Genomic DNA, 27,314 nt, shown 5'->3' on the forward strand with positions numbered 1-27,314 from the left:
GTTTTACAAACTCTTTTGTCTCTTGGTATATTTTTATGTCGTCCTGTTTCAATAAACAGATTATGTGAGGACAACCTTATTTTGGAAATACATTTTTTGTACAATTTTGGTATTGATTTTTCTAAATAATATTATAAGCAAAATTATCAACTAAGTGCTTGTAAATAAAACATTTTGTTTCTATTTGCATCTTGCCATGCAACGTTTGAATAAAGTTGTCTTTAAGTCTTTTCTGAATAATTGGTAGACAAATACGACTATTTAAATTATTTTGACCCTTCCACATGTAGCCAAGTCCCAGATTATATAATTGGTCCTTAATAAATTTTGCCCAGCTTTGATAATTTTGCTTTTCATTTTCACAAATACAATATGACCAGCCATAAGCAGCTTTTAATATACAATTTTCTGTCTGCAATAATTTAAACCAGAACTTAAACATTCGATATATACGAATAAGATATAAGGGTAGACGCCCAGTCTCGAAATATAACATAGTTGTATTTGTATTTTTACGGACACCAAGCTCAAGGTGTAAAAACTCAAGGTGGACCTTTTCAATATCTTGTCCCTTGTGGGAACCCCAAACTTCACATCCATAATTTAAAATGCTACACACATAGGTATCAAAAACAGAAAACAAAGTACAATGGTTTAGATAAAGCTGATTAATTGTTGATTTGAGAGCAAACTAGCTTTGCGACCTTGTGCCGCTAATTGTTTTTGAGTGGTAAAAATTTTACCGTGATAGTTGAACATAACGCCTAGATAAACAAACAGGTCCATAATTTCTAAATTTTCACCATTATAAAGCCATTTCTCGTTGGTGCGGTAATTCCCACCATTTCTAAAAATAACCACTTCAGTTTTAGATACATTTACATCAAGGTTCCATTCATTTGTATAGAACTGTAAAATATTCAACATGCTCTGTAGCTCATCAATTGATTCAGAAAACAATACCATGTCATCAGCATACATAAGAAGATAAAGACTTAGTAATTGCAGGTTAGTAGGGGCAGTCCCGTTTCCTATGAATTCATTTTCAAGATCATTAACATACAATACAAACAACATGGGAGACAACACTTCTTGTAAAAGACCAACATGATTTTCAAAGAAATTAGAAATATGACCAGAAGATTTAACACACGTTCTAATTCTGGAATACATTGAACGAATTACTGCAAGTAACTTTTCCTGTACACCATGATACTTTAATTTTCTGTACAATTACTCCCTATTGATTGAATCAAAGGCCTGCTTATAATCAACAAAACAACAATAAAAATTTTAGTTTGAAGCGTTTATGAAACCAGACAATGAAGTGCAAAAATTGCTTCTGTAGTACCTAACATAGGTTGAAAACCAAACTGTGCACCTGTGACAATACTATTAGAAGATGCCCATAATATAAGTCCACGATTCAATATTGAGGTAAACAATTTACAAAAAACAGCTGATAAGACTTATACCTAGATAATTGTTGGGGTCAAGTGGGTCACCCTTTTTAAAAACAGGAACAATAACTGCATCTGACCATTGTGTAGGAAAATAACCGGATGATAATATACGATTAAAAATACTATGTAAATATGGCATAAGTATACCCTTGAATTCTGTAAAATATTAATTCAAAATATAATCAAGACCATGTGATTTGTCTCTTTTGAGATGGTCTATAGCATCTGATATTTCTTTTACAGTAATTTCAATGTCTAATTCTTCAAACACGGTAGTTCCAGTGTCCACCGGGGGATTGTTATCTGTATCAGTAGTAAATGTAGATAGATCTTCAAATTTTTTTTCGGAATAGGTCCAGTTCAATTGATGTTTGTTTAGGGTTTCTTTTTCGGAAATGTTTATAGAATATTTTTGGGTTGTCTTTACGGAGATGATCAAGAAGGTTGCCTTCTTTTTGTAAATACTGGCGTTTAAGTTTTGCTTCTGAACGTTTGTAATTCCTTTTAGCTTCGATTAAGTTCAAATGGTTAACTCTGCTTTTTGTTTTATTAAAACGAGTGAGTGCTGATCGATATATCCTGTACTCTTTTCGGAGATCTTCATTAAACCAAGGTTTGTCAGGTGACTTCACACATGAATGAGGTCTCGCTCCACCTGAGTTTTGAACTGGGTTTGGAGACCTTTTGTTGATTTCGAAAAAGGGTCGCATAAGGTCACTCAGGCTTGATGTAAACAAATCGACCGATTCGTCAATACTAGACTGGGAATCACACAGGATTTTCTGGAAACATGCCACAACTGCCCACAAGGTCATCAGAATTCTCTATTAGAGCTGACTGAGCTTGATGAATCATGTCCTGGTTCCAGACGAATTTCGACGACAATTGCTTTTCACTTTCACTAAGCACAGTTGAATTGCTAATAATTTCTATTTTAAACTTCAGTCTGATATGAAGAGGCGCATGATCAGAGTACATAGTAAAATTTGCTACAATAAACTGATAGATTTTAAAAAAAAAAACATCAGGGGTAGTTATACCATAATTCACAACGTTCATGTCCCTAGGGCCAACAAATGTATAATCTTTATCCAAACCCAAATTATGACGCCCATTTAAAATTCTGAAGCCACTATTTTTACATAATGATAATAACTTGTTACCCAAATCATTGATGACCATGTCAGAATTAGTTCTACTTTGAAGACGTGTGACTAAACCATAAAATAAAACTTCACTTAAATCTCTCAAAACATTATCATGTAGTATATCATATGCATTTGCAGTTGTTGCATTAGTGTCACCAATCAACATCACTTTTCCAAACGTCAAATATTTAACAATTTGGTTTTCTAGATCACAATCATAAGCTTGGTAAAAAGTTGAACTGCTTGGTGGTATATACACACATGCTAAATACAAATCTTCAGAACTATCTTATAGACATTTATCAAGCTAAAGTAATATTATAGTGTCACACATATTTTCAAGAAAAGATACATAATGCTTAAGTTTTTCACGAATTAGAATAACACAACCACCTCATTGTTTTGATTTTGAACGCATTCTTGGAAAAACAAAGCTATGAAATCCTTCCACGTCAATTGAGAAATTATTTTCTATCCAGCATGCCGTAAGGAGAACGATGTCATATGAGAGAATGTAGCACTGGACGTTTTTATCGCTGAATTTACTGGCAAAACCCCCGTCTATGTTCTAGCTGATTATCTTCACGAAATCATCCTCCAATTGCCCCTAAGCTTCACCCCTACCGTTTCCAGCGTCCTCTGTAAGTATCTCCACGGGCTCGTCATCCTCGGGATCATCTCTGCCAGCCTGTGTTAATGGTGTCTCCTGTCTCTCCCATGTATAGTTTGCCGTCAATGAATAGTTGTCATATTTCAATACAGCCCTTCTATTTCCCCCCAATGCTTTTCTCAATATAGGCATCAAAGCCTTTCGTTTCTCGACGATTTCTTTAGGACATTGTTCTCGTATCTTGTACTGCTTGTTTTTGAGCTTGTATTCAGATGTCCTGACACTTTCCCTGACCCTGAAGTTCGAGAATTTCACAACAATGGGCCTTGGTTTGTTGTACTGGACTTGTCCAATCCTATGGACACGCTCGATATTATCTTTAATGCCAACAATGTTCAGTTCTGCTTCACGGAACTCGTTGATCAGATTTACACAGTTCTCATTTCCACTGCCGCGGTATTCTGCGAGTCCGAAAAAAAGCAAATTATCCCTCATACGTCTTGCCTGCATATCTGTAATTTGGCCATCTAATTGTTTATTCGCTAGCTTTAGTTCTCTAATTTCCTTAACTGTTTCCTCAACGTCTCCTTTTAGACTAGTCTGGGATTTTTTGATTTCCCCTATCAAGTTCCCCAAGTTACCAGTAAACTTCTCTAGATTGCCAACTCTAGTCTGTATATTTTCAATGCCATCTCACAATGCAGTCAAGTCTGAACTTACTTTGTCAATTTTCGACATTTTGGCGTCAAGTTCTCCGATTCGAATCATTAGTTGATCCACCCATGCTTGTTGCGCAGTGTTCGAATGTGCGGGCGGTGGTGTATTTTTGAACGTGCCGACTTACCCGCCATTGGCCCCCCTCCCTGTTTTGGCTAACTTACTGTCCGGTTTTGGTGTCGAACCATCCGAAGATAACCGTCTCTTGCTATTCTTATTATCCTCCGACATTATGGGACATGCACAACGACTCTTGTATCACACAAACACAGATATATCCCCGTAAAATAAGAAATAAATCTCCTCTCAAAAACTCTGACCGAACATTCTTAACGCAAGCGCAAATCATATCAAAATACAAAATAGAATACAAAATTCTGTATTAGCATAATTACACGTTTCTTTAATTTCTCCCACATTTTTTTTAAAACAATAATAATGAATTGTAACAATGAACTCCATTTATAAAATACAGAATATTTCCTGTATGAGAAAAAATTGGGTGAGGTAACTCGCGTTAAAAACAAGAACAGTTTTCACCTGGGACTGGATTCACAATACCGCGACGGTGTGGACAAGGTGAGAAGCTGTACTGCGAGGATGCGCGGTTTTACCTGAGTTACCTTTGCTAAACCGTGATCAATTTCAACGAAGACTCTCTGTAAATACACAAACCGCGTTGGTCGTAGAGTATATATGTGTTAAAGTGTGTGATAGACCCCTTTAATAATATATGCAGACATGCGCAGAACTACTTCCGAGTGGAAACGAACGTGAAGTGAACCGCGTGGGAAATATATAAAATATATTTTACATTTTAAGTACGATTTTTGCTAAATAAACTAACCATGCAATCGTTTAAAATAAAATTAAAAAATCTTCATAATATTTTCAATATTTTTACTAACTTCCTGTTTATCGTTGCCAAGTTTACATTAGTTACCATATGTGTCAAACAAGTATGGCGACGCGGGAGCATTTAAAGAAAACAAACATTAGTATTTTGAAAAAAATAGCAACAGATCTAGGCATCGATATTAAGAAGAAGAAAAAAGATGATCTAATTTGCGATATCCTTGTAAACAGTACGTCCATAGATTCCCTGTGTCCCATTGTTGAGGTATTTTCTCCAATTGACCCTATACTTACGCAGTTTAAAGAAAATTTGCCGCCGTTCAACAAGGCTACTTATCAGCTGTTGGGTCCATCAAATAATGTGCACCCACCTACTCTTTCTTTTTCGTCCTTATATGAGTTTATGATCTCGAGGACAAGGCAGGGGGGTCAGAGTGTTCAAAATTTTAAAGGACTGGATAAATCTCTGAAACACTTTGATGCTGGGGACATCCAAGAATTAAGCATTGCCAACGTAAGTAGAACGTTTCCTCTACAATCGTTTTACAGAATTTATATGATGTAATTTGTCCTTATTTACTCATTTTGATATAAAATATACAATGTCATGTATTGCAGATAAATAACATGTGCTGCTACAACCAATGACATTGTATTTATATAGATTGTTACATTTGATTTTAGATTGATAGCACAACAGTGTATGTCAAGGCCTTCTGTTTGGCTTCAATGAAAAAGCAGAGATATCAGGTTTACCTTTGCATTACCAATACCGGCATCACAAACAAAGTGGACTTTGCATATTGTCAGTGCCCCATTGGGTAAATATTGAAAATAAATGTTGACTTAGTGGAGTATAAAACAGTATTTTTTATCTAAAATTTTCAACAAGCCCTATTGCCAAAACTAAATGAAATGTTGAATTTGTACACTGTTAATATATTTAGCTTATACTTTTTATTTCAAATAGTAAATACAATTAAAATAAATGAAATGTTTTGGATAGTTATCAATGGTGGACAGCAACTTTTGGTACACTTTATTCACCCCCCCCCCCTTTCCCCCATTTAATTTTGTTTTATATCAGACATCAATCCTTTGATCTTCTGTCATATAGCAATTCAAGTCATTGAATTTGTATGCATTTCGAAAATAATTAAACAATCATTTTCATCTTATCATATGACTGTAGGTTAGCTCAGGCATGTAGCCATATTGGTGGGTTGCTTTTTGCAATATCCAATGGTGTCTTCACATCATCAAATGATCAGTCTGAGAACTGTACATCAACATTATGTACATGGAAGATGCCAAGGTCAGTCAACCAGAAACCAACACCACTAAGCAACCTTAACCTATCAAAGCCTCAGTTAGAAAAGGATAATGTTACAGCAACCTCCCCTCTACCACATGGATCTGCAATGGCTAATTTCGATCCTCGTCATTCAGAAGATAGGAAAAATGACATTGACTGGTCCTTGCAACAGCTTGCAGAATTGAAGGTCATTTCCTCTCAAACAGGTATTAAGACACAACTTTTCTTGTATTTAAATGAGCATACTTATAATGCTCTTCGCCTTTTTATTTAAATATTGCAAGTTTATGTTTATCAAAATCAATATGAATTGCAATTATATTACTGATCAAATTCATTAAATTCATAATATAATAAATATATGTACACATATAGCCATATTGGTATAAACATATATAACATGAGACATAAAACTTTGAAGTGATCTTAACAAGTTAAAAAAGTGATTAAATTTTGACCTTGGTGAAAAATGCAAAATGAACCATTATCATGAAAAACTGATTTAAATAAATAGGCATGGCACATCTATGGAATGTTCCTGACTTAGGAGCACCAACTGCTGTTGAGAATGAAATGGAGGTAGAATCTTCTGTCCATCCACTCCACCTGAAAATGGAAAAAATGGTATTCTCTAAAAGCAATGGTAAGATATAAACACTACAATTATATAAACAATCTATATTTCAAAAAATGCATTTAAATCATGAATTTTTAAAAAGCTTGATAATGACATTTTTTGTAATTTGTCAGTGCCACCACCTATGATAGACCAGGAGTTAGTGAGCTATATAGAGAAACACACAAGAGCACAGCGACTTAGTGACCTCTGGAAAAAGCTTCATCTCGGACGGATTACTAGTTCCATATTTGGTGATGTTCTTCAATCAGGAGACAAACCCACATCCCTTATCCAACAGATTTTATATGGATCGAATCTAGACAAGTAATTAAATTTTCCTCACTGTCCAAGTAGCACAATGCTGACATTGTTTATTTAAAAAATATAACAAAAAAACTTAGTGAATGTTGATATAAGAAACTAATTTTTATGATTTTAGGTACTCTAAGCTACCTCAGGCAGTCCAGTGGGGAGTTGACCATGAGATGGATGCTAAGGAAGACTACCTACAGATCAGAAGAGCTATTCAAGTGGAAACTGATGTACAAGAGTCTGGTCTTACTTTATGTTCAACCCATTCTTTTCTAGGGGCTTCCAGTGATGGAAGAGTGGTTGATAATGAAAGCACTGGGCTGCTAGAAATTAAATGCCCCTACTCCATCTCAGGACAAAATGTAACATTGTTGGGAATATCAGATATTATGTCAATGAACTCAAAACTGTTTTGTCTCGAAGTTGGTGAATTGGGTCCTACATTGAAAAAATCGCATAAGTACTATGCACAGGTTCAAGGTGAGATGGCAATCATCGGACTCCCCTGGGTGGACTTTGTAGTATGGACAGCGGCAAAGTCAGACAATATTTTCATTGAGAGGATTTACTTCAATGAACAATATGTAACAAATATGCTACCAAAATTGATAGAATTTTACATGAGGCATATTTATCCACTATTGTGAAAATTACAGAAAGTATATACATATGTATTTCAATTTGAAATAACTAAATGTATGATTGTATGTAATGTAAATATATGAGATTGATAAAATATATATAACTTTTCATCACTTACTCAAGAATCTTCTGAAGTTGGCTTTTTTTCCATCAACTAGTGGCAAATCCAAATTTGTCAACCAACAACAAACTTGAAAAATTTTATTGATGAGAGGCACAATGCTAAGGGGGACCACTCCTTCCAAAACGTGGAAATTCTTAACTCTTCCAATGCTCCTCTCTACATGTATGCGAAGCTGTGCTATTTCTTGGGTCCTATAGACATCATCAGTAGAAAACTGATTCGCATTACCTGAAATGAAAGGGTTAAATTTCTGATATACATGCATGGCTTGAAATATATTACATATAATTGAATTTCAAACCTTAAGATACTCTTTATGTACTTGAACTATATATATATATATATATATATATATATATATATATATATATATATATATATATATATATATATATATTTGGATAAATTTTAAAAGAAAAAAGAAAAAAATATACATAATTATATTTCATTTTAAGAATTGCATCGTGCCTCTGAATGGTGGGATGTTTAGAAAACACTGCTGTTTTTCTAACAAATCAGCAATGGTAAATCCCTTGTCAGCCATTACACTATCACCTGGCTCAAGCAAACTAATCAGCCCACAGTTCTCTGTCAGGTGACGATCTGATGTTTTCCCAGGCCATCCTTCAGAAACAAATGTGATGACACCAGACGGGCTAATTCCAACCAAATATTTGACAGTTGTGTGGTGTTTGTAATTAGAAAAAGTCAAACTTTGGTTTAGAATGCTACTTGAAGTTTGAATAAACAGTTCTGTGCAATCAATGATAACTCTAGTTGATGGGTACTTTACTTTAAATGACTGGGGCATAGTCCTGTTTATGATGTCTTTGCTTGGGAAGGGATTTAGAAACTTCAGTTCAGCATGTAGTAAACTAATCCAAGTGGTGAAGATCATAGAAAATGAGGCAGAACTTATTTGAAATCTTTCTGCAATATCCTGGATGAAAAGTCCTACTTTCAATCTCATTAGAACTGCAAAGAATTGGTCAATGGGGCTAAGATATGAGGAAGACATCCTCACCCTATCACTGGCAGTAGTTTGGCCTTGTCCTCTCCAGTAGGTCATTCTTGAGCATTTAGGTGCAAGGTAACTGTAATAAATAAAGATGTTTAAATTTCTCACTGACAGATGAGATAAAAAAAAACCTACATGTATCTCAATTTTAATTATCAAATTCAATTCAACAATAATAAATTTAATAGTAGCACATTTTTAATGAGTATAGCAGAGTAAAAAATATTAAGTCATTGATCAGTATGACCAAGCGATACTTGTAGTTGGGTACACAATTAATATTACCAGCAAATTACATTTCTACATTAAATTAATACAATCAGTTTAACTGATGTTGCATTGATGGAGCACATGCAGATTTTTAAAAATTATTCTTACTTGAACAGCCACAAAAAGATGGCAAATGACGGTAATCCTGTGTAGAACTTTGTCATTCCATCATTGTCTTTGATGCGTTCCACACCCCATTTGTGCCTGCCAAGTTCCTCCCTTAGTCGACTTATCTCCTGTCTCAGCTCCCTGTTTTCGAGGAGGAGGGGGTCATCTTCACACTGCATGCCTATAATTAGGTCTATTATTTTAGTACTTAAATCATTTTACATAAAAATTAAAATTTTAACCCCACAAAAAATTAATGGCAACTGATAACCATATAATTCAGTTTTTAAGGTTATATCAATTTGTTGTTACAATTGCATAGATTGTTAGTATTTAATTATATTTAGGCCAATCTCACCTGAATCACATGTGAGATGAATGTTAACATCATCTGTTGTATCTGTTGTGATGGCACATAGATCTTCATCGTTGTCATCTGAAGCCTCTTCTGCTCTGCAGTATGAGCCATGGGCGAGCAGTGAGAATTGAAGACTTGCTGTCTCCCTCTCCTTCAATAGCACCTCTTCATCATGTTTTTCCTAGTTCGGAAATAATTTTTTTAACATTTTGTTATGTGGCTATGATCAAAATATTTTTAATGCATAACACAAAAATTTATTTTAATCATTTCATTAATATATATAAATATAATTATATATTCATGTAATGCTCAATTTTTTACTCTCTATAGAATTAGAAAACCATGCATGTATGATTTGATAGAATTTGGCCATAGGTCCTACATGATTATTAATATGCATGCATATGGAAAAAATAGATAAACATATAACAATGTATAACACATAGTATATAGGCTTTATATTATATACATACCTTTATAGATTCACGATCTAATCGTCTCTTTTCTCTTATTAAATCCTCTTCGGATCTAGTCACTTTGTATTGAAACAACGTAGGGCCGTAGTTGTCATCACTGGGGTCTTCTCCGTGCCACCCGTGTAGAAAGTGATCGGAACAGATCCATGAGTGGTCGCCTGGTTCCCACTTATCTCTATTGACGGCTTTGACCCACACCCTTCGTTTCCTCTTGTCTTTCGGAAAGCGAAAGAAACTTACCCCCCTCGATCTCGCGTCAGCATTAAAGACATTACGGCACTTGTAAACACAACAAGTTTTCACCATTTCCGTCGAGTTGCTACACACGCTGTATCCACTCGGAAGCGTATATGCGCATGCGCCATTACTGCAGGACAGTTACATTAAAAGGGCTTATTGTGTGTAACGGTATATGTGTTGAAGTTTGTGAAAATGTGTATCAGTATATGTGTCAAAGTGTGTATTTGTGTGTAATGCTATATGTGTTGAAGTGCAGGATTGTGTGTAACGGTATATGTCTTAAAGTGCATCATTGCGTACAATGATATGTGTGTTAAAGTGTGTGATTGATTGTGTGGTACAGTTTATGCGTTAGAGTGCGTGATTGCTTGAAACTATATGTGTTTAAGTGTGTGATAATGTGTAATGGTATATGTGATAGAATGTGTCTGACAGTATATGTGTTAAAGTGTGTAATTGTGTGAGACAGTATATGTGTTAAATTGTGTGATTGTGTGTAATGCGATATGTGTTAAAATGCATGAGTATGTGTAATGGAATATGTGTTAAAGTGTGTGATTATGTGTGACGGTATATGTGTTACAGCGTCTGATAGTGTGTAACGGCATATGTGTTAAACTGTATGAGTGTGTGTAAAGCGATATGTGTTAAAATGCATGATTATGCGAATGTTATATGTGTTAAAGTGTCTGATAGTGTGTGACGGTATATGTGTTTAAATGTGTGACTGTGTGTAATGGTATATGTGTTAAAGTGTGTGATTGTGTTTGGCAGTATATGTGTTAAAGTGTGTAATTGTGTGTGACGGTATATGTGTTAAAGTTTGTGATTGTGTGTGACGGTATATGTGTTAAAGTTTGTGATACTGTGTAATGATATATCATATGTGTTAAAGTGTGTGCCTGTGAGTAATAGTATATGTTTGAAAGTGTGCAATTGTGTGTGACAGTATATGTGTTAGAGTGGGTGATTGTGTTTGACAGTATATGTGTTAAAGTGTGTGACTGTGTGTGACAGTATATGTGTTAAAGTTTGTGATAATGTGTAATGGTATATCATATGTGTTAAATTTTGTGATTGTGTGTGACAGTATATGCGTTAAAGTGTGTGATTGTGTGTGACAGTATATGTGTTAAACTTTGTGATAATGTGTAATGGCATATCATAGGTGTTACATTGTTTGAATGTGAGTAATGGTATATGTGTTAAAGTGTGTGATTGTGTATGACAGTATATTTTTTAAAGTGTGTGACTGTGAGTAATGGTATATGTGTTAAAGTGTGAGATTGTGTGTGACAGTATATGTGTTAAAGTGTGTGATTGTGTGTGACAGTATATGTATTCAAGTGTGTGATTGTGTGTAATGGTATATGTGTTAAAGTGTGTGATTGTGTGTGACGGTATATGTGTTAAAGTGTGTGAGTGGTTGTGACAGTATATGTGTTAAAGTGTGTGATTGTGTGTGACGGTATATGTGTTAAAGTGTGTGATTGTGTGTGACAGTATATGTGTTAAAGTGTGTGATTGCGTGTAGCGGTGTATGTGTTAAAGTATGTGAGTGTGTGTAATGCGATATGTGTTAAAATGCATGATTATGTGTTATGGAATATGTGTTAAAGCGTGTGATTGTGTGTGACGGTATATGTTTTAAAGTGTCTGATAGTGTGTGACGGTATATGTGTTAAAGTGTATGATTGTGTGTGACAGATGTGTTAAAGTGTGTGTTACTGTGTAACGGTATATGTGTTAAAGTTTGTGAGTGTGTGTAATGCAATATGTGTTAAAATGTGTGATTGTGTGTGAAAGTATATGTGTTAAAGTGTGTGATTGTGTGTGACAGTACATGTGTTAAAGTGTGTGATTGTGTGTGACGGTATATGTGTTAAAGTGTCTGATTATGTGTGACGGTATATGTGTTAAAGTGTGTGAGTGTGTGTCATGCGATATGTGTTAAAATATGTGATTGTGTGTGACATTATATGTGTTTAAGTGTGTGATTGTGTGTAACAGTATATGTGTTAAAGTGTGTGACTGTGTGAAATGGTATATGTGTATAAGTGTGTGAGTGTGTGTAACGGCATATGTATTTAGGTGTATGATTGTGTGTAATGCGATATGTGTTAAAGTGTGTGACTGTGTGTGACAGTATATGTGTTAAAGTGTGTGATTGTGTGTGACGGTATATGTGTTAAAGTGTCTGATTATGTGTGACGGTATATGTGTTAAAGTGTGTGACTGTGTGTAATGGTATATGTGTTAAAGTGTATGATTGTGTGTGACAGTATATGTGTTAAAATGTGTGACTGTGTGTAATGGTATATGTGTTAAAGTGTGTGATTGTGTGTGACAGTATATGTGTTAAAGTGTGTGATTGTGTGTGACAGTATATGTGTTAAAATGTGTGATTTTGACTGACGGTATATGTGTTAAAGTGTGTGACTGTGAGTAATGGTATATGTATAAAAGAGTGTGATTGTGTGTGACAGTATATGTGTTAAAGTGTGTGATTGTGTGTGACAGTATATGTGTTAAAATGTGTGATTTTGACTGACGGTATATGTGTTAAAGTGTGTGACTGTGAGTAATGGTATATGTGTTAAAGTGTGTGATTGTGTGTGACAGTATATGTGTTAATGTTCATGGTTGTGTGTGACAGTATATGTGTTATAGTGTGTGATTGTGTTTGAGTGTGTGTGTTAGAGTGTGTGATTGTGTGTGACAGTATATGTGTTAAAATGTGTGATTTTGTGTGACGGTATATGTGTTAAAGTGTGTGACTGTGTGTAATGGTATATGTGTTAAAGTGTGTGATTGTGTCTGACGGTATATGTGTTAAAGTGTGTGATTGTGTGAGACAGTATATGTGTTAAAATGCCTGATTGCTTGTAGCAGTATATGTGTTTAACTTTGTGATTGCAAATAATGGTATATGTGTTAAAATGTGATTATGTGAAATGGTATGTGTAAAAGTGTGTTATTACGAGTAATGGTATATGTGTTATAATGTGTGATTGCATGTAACAGTATATGCGTTAAAGTGTGTGATTGCGTGTAGCAGTATATGTGTTAAAGTGTGTGATTGTATGTAACGGTGTATGCTTTGAAGTGTGTGATTTTGTGTAACAATAGATGAGATGCAAGTGGGTGATTGCGCGTAACAGTATTACTATATGCGTAAAAGCACCTGATTGCGTATAACAGTGTATGCATTAAAGTGGGTGATTGCCTGTGACGGTAAGAACGTAACAGTTCCTCATTCCGTGTAACATTCTATGTGTTAATGAGCATTACTACATTACATTAAAACATTATTCACGTAAAGTAAATACAACTGCGGTAACAGTTCATCTATCAAAGTGTGTGATTGCCGGAAGAAGAAACATCTATTAAGGTTTGTACCGGTATTTTTTTGAGTGAGATTTATATAACAGAATTTATCTCATGATCATGTTACAACTATCGACCAACCAATAAGTTTAGGACAGATACGATATCAAATTAACAGTTTTTATAATAAAACACAGAATTAAACCAATCAGTTATAATGAAATTCTTGAAACAACTTTGAGTACTTGGATGTAAAATTCATTTTGTAATTTATTGTTGACTAGTCTCTATTAACATCTAACTATAGTGAATCCAAAAGGAGATTAGTTTATCATTTAATATTTATTCGTTTGATGAGATATCGGCGCTTCTGATTGGTTGAAAAATTTCTTTGATACCTGCATCAATAAAATTTTCGCCGGATCTACTTTTCTCAACTGCTCTGATCTAACACTATTTATAGAACGGGAATTTCCAAGATAAACACTGTCAACAAAATGTAAACTTGTGTCCGTTTTATTGTCAGCAAACAAAATGCAAACTTGTGAATATTAAAACTTGAAAGTTTAACCTTCAAAAATAAACAAAACACTTTGTTTGATTCACGAAATAAAAAATTAAGCGTCTTCTCACGATTTCGTCTGCTTGAGATCAATCAACATTTACAGCGAGGCTGGCTGTTCCTTTTCCAGGAATATTATAACGAACATATAGGCCTACTCACTTTCACGGTAACACTGCTGTTCAAATTTGGTAACGATAATTTTTACATTTACACACGTAGATGATCGGTCATCAAAATAAGCGTCGTAAAGAAAAGCTATGAGTGATGCATCAACTCCTTCTGCGCATTCCAAGCGGCTGATATACCATTTAAGTGCATCACTGGCTATCTAGTTACCACAAAGTTTACAAAAGTCGCTTATACATACTATTCTCTGTCGGCATATCAGCTATTTTCGTCCACGATAGCTTTTCCTTGGATGGTTATGTCCAGTTGCATATTCCAGCGATCTCACATGAAAACTAGTTTTAATACGATTTTTCTGCAATGTGAATGATATCACAAGCTATCGCATGTATTTTCCTTTCGTTTTCAATTCAGCTGGTTCAGATTTTAACTCACTATTTGTGTTTGATCCATTAAATTCAGCCCAGTAGCTCTGCATCAGCTGAAGGCGAATCCATTTTGAATATTGTTGCTGTTGTTGTTTTGTATTCATACGCGCCGCTTCATTTACATTATTTACATTTTTGATCAATGACACTTCACATTTTTTTATTTGAAAATGTTTTATTAAATGATAAGAAATGAAGATAATAATTTTTCTATTGATCGACGTATCAAAGAAAAAATTGACCGGAAAACTTTTTCATCAATGCGCTACGCGCATTGATGAAGTTTTCCGGTCAATTTTTTCTTTGATACGTCGATCAATAGAAAAATTATTATCTTCATTTCTTAAGTCAGATTTGGTTTGTCCCAATACATAATTGTCTACTTATTGTATATAAAGTTACAGCATCATATTTTACTTTTTTGTACCAAATACAACAGTAGTGTTTTTCTAAGAAAAAAGTCAAAACTAAAAAGAAATATCACATTTATCGAGTTCTATCTACAGATTGCTACGACTCATTTAACATCATTTGTATATAAGTAGTATGTATTTCATGGTAAGCAGAAATACAAAAAAAAAATCAGTAAACTTAAACTTGGTCACAATATTCCTCCAAAACTATTTACATAAACATGAATTTTCTATCTACCTAATCAATATATCTCAGGGTTTTTTTTTTTATATGGGAGAAATGTTCTAAATCCACCATTAGTGCACATATAGGTATATTGTTACAAAATGCATCATAAACCCCATACAAAGAGTTGAATCAAAGGATTAACAACATGGCCTATATAACATTTGCCTTACTCCACTATCCCATGGTGTAACTTGTAATATCATTATAAGTATGCAGGTCTTAGATCATTTAAGGCATCATTCAGCTGTACACATATAATATATTGGCATACAAATTAAAGTCAACTACTTTAAACAATGTTCCTGGTTTCCATTTAAACACCCCCTACCACAAACTAGTACATATATAATACATGTACATGTATATTGACATACAACTACTTAAAAAAATGTTCACTACAATAAAATACAGTATTTAGGTATGGTCAAATTTGAATGTGGGATCACCCCTTGATCACACTTATCATGACATTTTGTAATAATATATTAATATATTAACTGATACTCCATAGCCCCCCCCGCCCCCACTTTTTTTTTGCGAAGTTAGGCCTGACCATTAGGCCATAGCAGGTTCAGCCCCCCCCCCCCCTTCCCACTTTTTCTCGCAGCAAAGATAATTGTTCCTAAATCTACCTTGAAAAGATGAAAATATTGAGAAGTTGGAGTAATAGGTTATTTGTTAGTAAGATTTCTTTTTTTGGAACTATAGGTATACCCCCCCCCCCCCCCCCCCGGCATTAGGATTTTGGGAATTAGTTTTTTGTTTGGCTTGTCAAGATTGATTAATCTAGCCCCCCCCCCCCCCCCCTCGACTTTCAATTTGCTTCCGACGCCACTGTACTCAATAAACTCTCCTACAAAATAATGTCAGGGATCAACAGCATAAAATACAGATATCTCTAGAAAACATTAGTAGAAGGGGGATTACTTTCTTTCATTTCAAATTGAAGAATACAAATTGGAGTTATCCCCCTTTGCATGTGTTTTTTAATCAGTTTCTTGTGTGCAAATCAAAACTAAAAAAAAATTCATTACACATTCGTCACATTTCTAAGGGATATCTCTGTCCCAGCACCAAAGTACAGCAGAGATTTATAAGAGATCTCAGGAGCTTATTATGTAAAACACACATATAGTACAAATGTAAAATTAATAAAAAGGATGACGAACATATAAATGTTAAATCCATGTACACAGAAACAGAGTCCATTGATAACGCGTTATTTATATAAAGTTCACATTCAGTAAAACAGAGTCCATTGACGACGCATTATTTATATAAAGTTCACATTCAGAAAAACAGAGTCCATTGACGACGCATTATTTATATAAAGTTCACATTCAGAAAAACAGAGTCCATTGACGACGCATTATTTCCATTGGAATTATGGGTAATCCGGGAAGGTTTTCTACTGTCTCCCCCTGAACTGGCCTGAAGGCGTTCTAAAAGCAGCTTGTCTGCAAGAAACAAAAATAATTAGTTTATAACTGTATTAAAAGAAAGAAAAAGAAATCTGTGAGCCAATGCTCACTAGTGATACCCCCACTCTAATGTGAATATGCAAAATAAGCAAAGTCGACATTTAACTGAAAGCATCCGATTGGTACAGAAATATATCCCAAAATATTGCATGCCTAAACAAATGGTGTGTTAAAATTTCAAGCATCTGCGATAAATAGCTGCTGAGAAATCTTTGAGGAAAATTTTTAAAACATTTTGGCTAAAATAAACAAAGTACTCATTTAACAGGAAGTTGACGTCCGATTGGTACAAGAAATCTTTGACGAAAATTTGTTTGAAAATTTTTGCTAAAAATAAACAAAGTACTCATTAAACAGGAGGTTGACGTCTGATTGATACAAAAATATATCCCACGACATGACATGCAACAAGAGGCCCAGGGGCCACATCGCTCACCTGAGCAACACTTGCCTTAATTCTGATCAAATTAGCATTACAGTATCAAAATATCTTGACAACTAAGTACAGTAGATCTTGCTAAAAAAAATTGAAAATCTGCAAATTTTTATCCACCTCTTTTTTTTGGTAAATACCAAGCCCCTTTTGTTGTTGTACCTGTAAGAAGATTTTTCTCTATCCTATATACCCCTACCCCCCATTTCGTGGCCCCACTTTTCTCTAGGGAATCATGGTTTCATCAAACTTAAATCTGCATAACCTGTGCTTTCACACATAGTACTGAGTTTTGTACTGAAAACTTTCCCAGAATATTTTTTAAGATTTTCTCTATATATTCCTATGTAAAAATTCAAACCGCCATCATGGCCCCGCCCTACCACTAGGGACTGTGATTTTGAAAACTTGAATTTACACTACCCAAGGATGCCTGTACACAACTTTAAGCTTTTCTGGCCAAATAGTCTTTAAAAAGAAGATTTTTAAAGATTTTCTCAATATATTCCTATGTAAAAATTCATCCCCCATTGTGGCCTCACCCTACCCCTGGACTATTATTTAAACAAACTAGAATCTATATGATCTGGGGATGCTTCCACCCAAATTTGGGCTTTCCTGGCCTAATAGTTTTGAGAAGAAGATTTTTAAAGATTTTCTCTATTTATAAAAATTCATCCCCCATTGTGGTCCCGCCCTACCCCCAGGGACCATGATTTGAACAAACTTAAATCTACATTATCTGAGGATGGTTACACACCAATTTGAACTTTCTTGGCCAAATAGTTATTAAAAGAATTTTTTTAAAGGTTTTCTCTATATATTCCTGTATAAAATTTATCCCCCAATTGTGGCCCCACCCTACCCCGAGGGACCATGATTTGAACAAACTTGAATCTACACTATCTGAGGATGCTGCCATTTTAATTTTAGCTTTTCTGGCCTAATAGTTTTTGAAAAGAAGATTTTTAAAGATTTTCTCTATATATTCCTATGTTAAACTTGATTCCCCAATTGTGGCCCCACCCTACCCACAGGGACTATGATTTGAACAAACTTGAATCTACACTATCTGAGGATGCTTCCACTCAAATTTGAGCTTTCCTGGCCTAATAGTTTTTGAGAAGAAGATTTTTAAAGATTTTCTCTATATATTTCCTATGTAAAACTTGATTTTTGAAAAAAATTCTTTTCTAATTATCTCACCTTAAAAAAGGGCATGGTGCTTAATTGTCACGACTTTGAATCCCCTCTGCCTAAGGGTGCTTTGTGCCAAGTTTTCTTTGAAATTGCCTAGTAGTTTAGGAGAAGATGTTGAAAATGTGAAAAATTTATGGACAGAGGACAGACAAACAAACAGACAGACAGACGACAGACAAAATGTGATCAGAAAAGGTCACTTGAGCTTTCAGCTCAGGTAAGCTAAAAATGATAAAGGTCATTACTTGCAAAACATCATCAGATCAAAACTTTCTGCAATTATGCACATATCTAATCATTTGTCTTACACAACAACAATATAGTAATTAATTCTAATGGTTAAAACATTCAAGACAAAACCTTGTAATTAAATTTCCTAGAAACATGAAAATCAACACATTATGCCCCAACTACGTAAACAGTTTTACGAAATTCAATACAGCTGTTTGAGAAGAGTCACGCTTACAAAAAAGTCATTGCTAAATTCAACATTTTGCCAAATTTCAAGTTCAATGGGGCTAAAATTCCCAGAAAGATAAATGAATCGGAACTTCCTAGTAATTAGCACATCTACACATTGTGTCCGAAATACCTTAAAAGTTTCATAAATTTCTGTGCAGCTGTTTAATATATGTTTTGCTTAAAAACCAGGACTGACTGGCAGATAGGTTGAAATCATTATTCTTTAACAATTCCATTGCATGGGGTATAATATGGCACTATTAGCAAAACAAGATACATTTTGGAATTGATAAAGATCCAACATTTACAATGTTTAATTGTTTAGTTATTAAAGACTCTTTTATAATATTCCACATTCAGAAAATAAAACTTGTATAACATGATGTTTCTCACTCACAGACAGCCATGTTTGGATGATCACAAAGTGTGAAATAAACAGGAGTCAGTATTACAGTCCATGTGAATTATACACAGCTCAATTTCAGCTGCAGATGTTGAGCAAAATGACAAACAACATGTGTGGTTTTGAGAACAGACTAGATTTGTACAGAAACATTTACAACCTGTCAATATCCCAGCTATCTCCATTATACGGCTTGTGTTGAGCTGAATATGGCGTCCTCATCAGGACGGGGTGTGTGTTCATCTACAACAAGGCATTAATTAGCTGTTAATTAATACATACAGTATATGTAATGATAGAGCTACATCTACAATTAAAACTTTTAACTGATTACCCTGTCACTTGCTTTAATATTTGTCTAATTAATTAAATTAAGTCAATTAACATGTAACAAAACAACTCATTACAAATACATGCGTCAGTGAGTTTTACTTTCGTTTAGTTGATGAGTTTTGTTGTGACGAGGTGTTGTGTCTCCGTCAGGACGGGGTCTGTGTTCATCTACAACAAGTCATTAATTAGCTGTTAATTAATACATACAGAATATGTAATAATAGAGCTACATCTACAAATTAAAATATATTTATCTAATTAATTAAGTTAAGTCAATTAACATGTAACAAAATAACTGATTACATATACATGTCATTGAGACACTCTATATATTTCATAACTAAATACAGCAACCTGCTATTTCTATTCACTAAACACAATAACATGTAACTGTACATTTAATTAATAAAATAATGTATCTAATTTCTCTTTATTTTAGATAAACACTGAATCCCAATGACTGGTAGATACAGCTTACCCTGTAACAATGAGCTGTTTATATTGACAAACAATCACACAGATAAACATGTCTTACATGTATCTTATTGACTGATAATTAACACGGACTGTGTGTCTTAGTTATCTATATCTAATTAATGTGAATGATAATGACTCAGACTTACCTGTCAGAGCGTCCTGTCTGGTGATATACCTGTAGACACACACCTTGTTGTTGTACCGTGATCCGACCCAGAGACGGTGAGTGTTGACATCATAACTCAGGCTCAGTGGTCTACCCATCTCTTGTGATTCTGTCAGTAGATGTGACAGGAACTGACCGTCCTTATTTATCATCTGTACTGTGTAGGTTCTAAGATCACACACCAGGATGTGTGACAGCGCGTCAGTACAGATTCCACATGGCATTAGTACTGATCCTGATGGAGGTCCTGTGTAGGAGAAACGATGTCTTCCTCCACGCTCTGTCACCACTACAGCACCAGACTTAGAGATAAAGTTAAAGTCAGACACCACGACATCCCCATTGTTGTTCTCTGTTATATAGATAGGTAAACTATACAGTCCCCGTCCTGTGTTGTGGTACTGTATGGTTTGTGTGAGTTGTCCACTCTGGTTGTACCGGGTTACCTTGCCTGTCTTTGTATCATAGTTATACATCGCGACCAGTAGATCCCCAGTGGACGGGGACCAGTACACACACCGTGGTATCCATGTAGAGTCTGTTCTCTCTATAAATGTAGTGGTTGTTTTCATATCCTTTGACAGTTTGTTGATGTTATAATTCCTATCTATATAAATCAGTTCACTCTCACTGTTCACTGTGTGTAATCCAAAACCACCACATGAATCCTGCACACGATGTAGAGGGACACCTCTTGTGTCTGTCAAGATGAGATTGTATAAACTATCACTGACCAAGACCCGGTCTGATGTTACACAGGAAATGTGATAACAAACATCAACACCTGTCACTGTGAGAGATTGATGGAACTCAGCACCAGACATCAGTTTCAGCAGACACTGGTTTCCTACGCGTCGGTTTCCTCTCTCTGTGATTTGGATTGCACTCAGTGACTCCATCACATGCTCCTTGTTGAGTGACTCAGTCATGGAGAGCTGGCTGGTGTGGAGTGTAAGATGTATCTGGGGGAGGTCTGTCTTTGTGAATGAGAGGAATTGTAGCGCACTGAATGTGAATGCTGGCTGTACATATCTGTGTTCATATCTCCTTAGTCTGCCAATATGTCTGATCATTTCTATCTTCTGTTTTCTACATCTGTGTTTGAAATCAAAGTCACAAAACACATAGTTCAATAGATCATATACCACATAGTCAATGAATTCCTTCAGTGTCTGGGCCTTTGTTAACATCTCTGATTGAAGACGGGCTAATTCTGTGTGACAGGTTTTGACATCAGCTTTGATTTCTGTCAGAAGAACAGGTCTGTAAAAGAGAACCTCACTTCTGATGGTGTGAATGGTTCCTCTGTGTTGTTGTCGCTTTGTTTTATAAGCTTTTTGCAGATCCTGAATTTTGTGCTTTTTTTTCCAAAGAGAAAACTTCTGACAGGGAGTTTGTGTGATTTATGTCCAAACCAAAAATCACACACAGGAACTTGACAAGGTTCACAGTACTTTGTATAAACATGGCTAGGATGTCTCACACAGATCTCTTGTGTTGGGATGTAGTTGATTTGATCACGGTGTGACACAACATCGTGGTCTATTGTTTGGAGATCTTTTACATGGTTCTCTTTACACTGGGGACACAGATCACATGGACACAATACACAATAGTACTCTGTGTCCCCCGGACACTTAGAACACTGATGTACTTGGTACGGGGAGCTTGCTGTGTCCATGATGTGGGGGGTCTGGGTCACAACCTGTTGAATGAAAATAAAGAGTTTTAGAATTATTATTGCTTTATAGATTCAATGTTAAACTTTATAAGAACTATTTTAGTTTAAAGCAGATGTTTTTTTTTAAGAAATACCATATTTTCCCTACTTAGATAATTGACGGTCCATCATTCTGGTTCTGATTATAGAGACACTCAACCGGTAGAAAAATACAACACAAGATTGCTGAGTGAGAAAGAGGTGCTATCTCTCTCTCTCTCTTGCCATCGTTTTATCTATATATCTTTCTCTCTGTTTCTCTCTCTTGGATGTGTACATAATTGAGAAAGTGTACTATATGATTATCTATCAAAGAAAGTCAGAGAGAGAAAATAAAATAAGATGTAGAATACACGTCTCAATTTAGTTTAATTCAATTACCAGGTATTTACTGTCTCAATTCACCTAACATGTATTCCTGCTCTTTTTATATCTATCTCTTTATCTCTGTTTTTCATAATTTTAATACTAAACATGCACTCTTGCTCTCTCTCAAACATATGCATCTTTCTATTTCTCTTAGCCATGTAATCTCTCTCTCTCTCTCTTTCTTTCTCTCTCTCACATTATTACTCCTTCATTCACTATCTATAATTTTACAGCTAAACAAGTACTTCTTATCTCTCATTCTTTCTCAAAGCCTCTGTCCCACATAATTTCAGAAGTGATAAACATGTAAACACTTTTTTATCTGTTATGTAAACATGTGCATCTTACTTATTCTCTCAGACATGTAATCTCTCTCTCTTTCTCTCATTATTACTCCTTCATTCACTATCTCATAATTTCACAGCTAAATAATTACTTCTTATCTCTCATTCTTTCTCAAAGCCCCTGTCTCAAAGCCCCTGTCTTTTATAATTTCCTGATAAATATGTTTTTGCTTTCCATCTGTTCTCTCTATCCCTCAATACTTACATTCTACTGTGTTTTTCCATTAAAATTTATGATCTTTAAATGCCTCTAATTACAATATCTAATCACTGCGTATGAATTTACATGTTATTTACATAAGCAGTTCTCAAACAAAGATTTCTATGGTTAAAAAATATATTTCATGAATGTTGTCAAAACACTATGTTTTACAATTATTCAACAAAAAAGATGACTTTATAATTAAAAGCAAAATTTCAAGAGTTATTTTTCATGGATTATATTTTCATGCTCGTTGATCTCATCTCAACAGTCTATGTGATAACCAGTTTAAACCGGTTTTATATAACAGCTATTCTTGCTGTTACTAATTTACTCCCTCCGTGATCTGCAATTTATATTGATTTATTTAAGTAAACAATTGATTTCATCAGTAAGGGAATGTAAATATAAGCATTGAATGATTTACTTTTGACGTCATCATGTCAATAACTGGCGTCAGATGAGCAGACAAATTATCATAACGCGCTAACGCACGTTAATCAATTTGTCTGCTAACGGCAGACGTAAAAAATAAATCATTCAATGCTATACACTTTCACTGCTAAACCCTCTCTCTCTCTCTCTCTCCTTACTCTTATATATGTAAAGATGTGCATCTTACTTATTCCCTCAGACATATAGTCCCTCTCTCTCTCTCTCTCTCTCTCTCTCTCTCTCTCTCTCTCTCTCTCTCTCTCTCTCTACTTACTGTTGTACATGTAAACATGTGCATCTTACTTATTCTCTCAGACATGTAATCTTTCTCTCTCTCTCTTCTTATACGTAATATTGCTTTCTATCATCCCTCTTTTCTATCTTTTTTCTCTCTTAACCTCATTCTCTCTCCTCTTTCTCTCATTCGTTCTCCCTCTCTCTCAAACAGACTTTCTCTAAACATGTACATACAATAATATTACTCTTTAGATCTTACCCCCCCCCCCCCCCCCCCCACACACACACACACACACACACACACATCACCATAACTTAGTTATAGAGATGAGGGCCGACACAAGATTTGCCTTCTCTCTCTCTCTCTTTCTCTGACTAACTCTGTTAAACATATGCATCTTTCTATTTCTCTTAGACATGTAATCTCTCTCTCTCTCCTCTCTGTAACTCTGTTAAAGGGACTTGGACACGATTTGAGATCAAAAATTTTATTCTTATTTTTTATGTATAAAATGGTTTATTGGTGCATTTTAAATGATTGACCAAAATATTAAATGTTTAAGTCAAGCTACAAATGAGATACAGAGGTAAGAATTGATTGTTATGTCAACAAAGCTCGAGTCTTGTAATGTAATGTAGAGAATTACCATTTCTTAGACAAAATCTCATGTAAATAACAATTTAAACTAATTTAATATCTTCTTAAATAATATTTTCAACAAAAGAAAGTTACATTTGATTGAAATTTACACCAGTACAACGAATATGTAAAAAATGACAATATTCGAGTTTTGTTTACAAACAAAGAATTATAAACTCTGTATCTTGCTTATAAATTGATATTTGAGTTTCAAATTTTGACATGGCTTTATAAACTTCTGTATTTATCAGTATAAACATTGAAAATGGAAAAATAAAAGAACTGGGTACGGTAAGAGGCAAAATCGGCCCTGTAACCGAAATTAATAAAATTTAATACGGGATACCTTGACAATATGCTGGTTGTGAAACAGTTTGTTTTTTATGAATATCTTTAATCGCTTTCATTGTATAGTCCCTCAAACATAGCGTCGTTTATAGTTTTCCGATGACGTTATGACGTACTTTCAGAATTTAAAATATTGACGTCATAAACGAATTCAAGGAAAACAATAATTATCATTATCGGCTTCTTTATTTATTTCATTTTCTTTCTGTTAAATTTCATCTTCAATATCATTTTCATAAATCTAAGTATTGTTTATATATATATAGTGAAACGATATGTGCGACAAACTTTTTTAAACTATTAATAATGAAATCTATGGGCTGTTTTTTCTTATCTCATGTTTTTCTTTTCGATGTCTTTTATTGGAATATGCGTTTTAAAAGTGAAGAGGTTCGTCGTCAATTATTGGAATAGGCTTTTTTAAAAGTGAAGAGGGTTTCACAGTTTATAACATTCAACTTCACCGGACCCTCCCACCCTAAAGAAAAAGAAAATTTACAAAATTAAAGCGAACTTTAATATATTATTTATGATAGAAAATATGCACAATTAAGCGAATTAAAAATGAATCAGTTGATCTTTTCTTTAGGGTAAAATATTGATTAAAAGCATTAAACATTTTGGAAAATCAATTAAGAAATGCACAAATTGATAACATACATTCATGTATAACAGACCCAAAGCGTTCTACGGAACGTTTCACTGTGTCACAGAGCATGTCCCAAATGATGAAGTAATGATTTAAAAGATTAAAATAATTAATGATAATAATTAGATGCATAATAAAAATTGTTATTCCTCTGGGTCATCACTGTCCGATTCGTCAATTGTTGGAATCCTTGAAGCATCCTCGATGGTGTCTGCCCAGTTTGGAATGCCCTTGAACGGGCTGGCTTCATGTCGCATATAAGAAAGATACCATATCACACTTGTAATGTGAGCACACATGCCCACCACTCTACTTCCGTTTTTACATGTGCAATACCACCCTTCAACAATACTGCAGCTGTACTTGATCCAAAGCTTGTAGCTTTTGGCAGAGATGTGGCGACTCTGTATTTTTGCAGAAAGGATCATTGGAACGTCACTGTTTACAAGAATGTCATAACTTCCATCATGACTACAATGTTCTTGGGTGTAAGAGCGGGCCAATTTAACCTGGTATACACCAAGAGTCAGCTCCCGGATTTCATCCTCACTCAGTTGAGGGAATAACGGACATGCCTCTGATGCGTCTAATGGCGTCCATTTATATGATCTCCGATCTAGTCCTGTAATATTCAGAAATTGTATGATTCAGCTATTTTTGTTGGACAAAATTGAAATTGCAGATTAAATATCACATAGTATGATGTCTGAAAATACTTACCTTGGTCAATTATGAGCGTTTGAAGTTCATTTGATGACCTTGCCAAAACTTTCAATTTGCGGCTATCTCAATATCTTTTTCAAAAGTTCCGCTGCTAAGAGGTGGCCTGAATTTGTTGCATAATGCTCAAATGATTTGGGCATAATCTCCAATACTTGGGATGTGCGTGTTTGGGAGGGTTTTATCAAGCAGTCGCCAGGTCTTCAGTCTGCTATTCGCCGATTCGACTACCCAACTGATCTGTCAACAATTTATTGATGATGATAATAAAACGAGTCAAATTATTTTTTTTATTCATATTAAGTAAAAAAAAATGATTACCGTTAAGTTTTAATTACCTTTGTTACAAGCCTCGAGCAATTGGCATCTTTGGTCTGCAGCTGCGTGGCCCCTTTAGGTAGGAACGTGGGCATCTCCATAGTTATACCAAGGTCGTTTAGTATTTCACCCGAGTCCCTGAAACCCCTGTCCACAACGAAGATATCACCTTCTCTGACCCACTCTTTCATTTGTTCAGCATTTGGCCTGATCATGTGATTAAGAATATTTGCGTCGCTGTTCTTCGAATCGGCTAGATACGGACCTAGCACCGAAACAATGTACCCAGTAGTTGTGACGACAAGCATAAGCTTTACCAAAGGCCTGTGTTTGTGTAGGCTGTAGGATCGTCTCGAAAATGAAAAGTTCCCACTTTTCTGCACATAAATATATGTTCCGTCGAGAACAAGTATGGCGGGGTTCTCTGTCATGGTCCTGGTAAACAGTTCCTTGGCCAGCGGTCGAGTGTGACTCTCTATCACCTCTCTTTCAATGTGGGGGAATCCTAAAAATTCTGGAACAAATCTTGACTTCAATGCTTTTGTAGCCTATCAAAGTTAGAAAATGCAGTTTAATTAATCAAAGTTCAAATAAACAGTCTATCAAAAATAAAATAAAAATTCTCTTATTAACACATTGATATGAATAATACTTTAAGTCAATACCTGGTGTTTTTTCATTGCGAAAAGCGTTGCGAGAAGGTTGTTGCTCAATCCACATCGAAGTTTAATCAACAGAATGGCTACACATGTCCTTACACTTCTTGTTGTTTCTCGAAGATTGCAGCAATCGACGTAAGTCATCAAAATATCAAACTCTGTCTTTGAGATGCCTGTGAGGGTGAGGTAGTCTTCATCTGTTAATGCATGTGTGTGGTCAAAATCAAGTCTATAATTTGTTCTTTCAATCACAAAAGACCTGCCATTTTCCAACAAAAGTTTGATGTTTGTCTTGCTCAAGTTGACTTCATTGCTGACTGGTTTTATTTTATCTAATGCATCGTCCGTAAAC

At 34.9% G+C, this 27,314-nt stretch overlaps 3 protein-coding genes and 1 pseudogene across 3 annotated transcripts; 1 reads left to right on the plus strand and 3 right to left on the minus strand.

Moving 5' to 3' along the window:
* The window catches only part of LOC128170701 (uncharacterized), a 723,116-nt pseudogene extending 701,103 nt beyond the window's left edge, over positions 1-22,013 (minus strand).
* On the minus strand, positions 6,338-10,421 carry LOC128170716 (uncharacterized). The gene is made up of 6 exons (XM_052836487.1): positions 10,036-10,421; positions 9,560-9,740; positions 9,202-9,382; positions 8,274-8,899; positions 7,800-8,033; positions 6,338-6,714 (listed from the first exon to the last, which is right to left on the minus strand). The coding sequence occupies exons 1-6, from the start codon at positions 10,342-10,344 to the stop codon at positions 6,611-6,613; spliced, it is 1,635 nt and encodes a 544-aa protein (XP_052692447.1). The 5' UTR covers positions 10,345-10,421; the 3' UTR covers positions 6,338-6,610.
* LOC128170734 (uncharacterized) lies at positions 6,758-7,793 on the plus strand. Its single transcript, XM_052836515.1, has 2 exons — positions 6,758-7,051; positions 7,167-7,793. The coding sequence occupies exons 1-2, from the start codon at positions 6,870-6,872 to the stop codon at positions 7,684-7,686; spliced, it is 702 nt and encodes a 233-aa protein (XP_052692475.1). The 5' UTR covers positions 6,758-6,869; the 3' UTR covers positions 7,687-7,793.
* Positions 22,014-24,567: 2,554 nt separating the features above from the next.
* On the minus strand, positions 24,568-26,983 carry LOC128172028 (uncharacterized). Its single transcript, XM_052837794.1, has 4 exons — positions 26,969-26,983; positions 26,337-26,851; positions 25,986-26,047; positions 24,568-25,887 (listed from the first exon to the last, which is right to left on the minus strand). The coding sequence occupies exons 1-4, from the start codon at positions 26,981-26,983 to the stop codon at positions 25,409-25,411; spliced, it is 1,071 nt and encodes a 356-aa protein (XP_052693754.1). The 3' UTR covers positions 24,568-25,408.
* Positions 26,984-27,314: the final 331 nt, after the last annotated feature.

This window comes from Crassostrea angulata, chromosome 2 (assembly GCF_025612915.1).
Source record: "Crassostrea angulata isolate pt1a10 chromosome 2, ASM2561291v2, whole genome shotgun sequence".
NCBI lineage: Eukaryota > Metazoa > Mollusca > Bivalvia > Ostreida > Ostreidae > Magallana > Magallana angulata.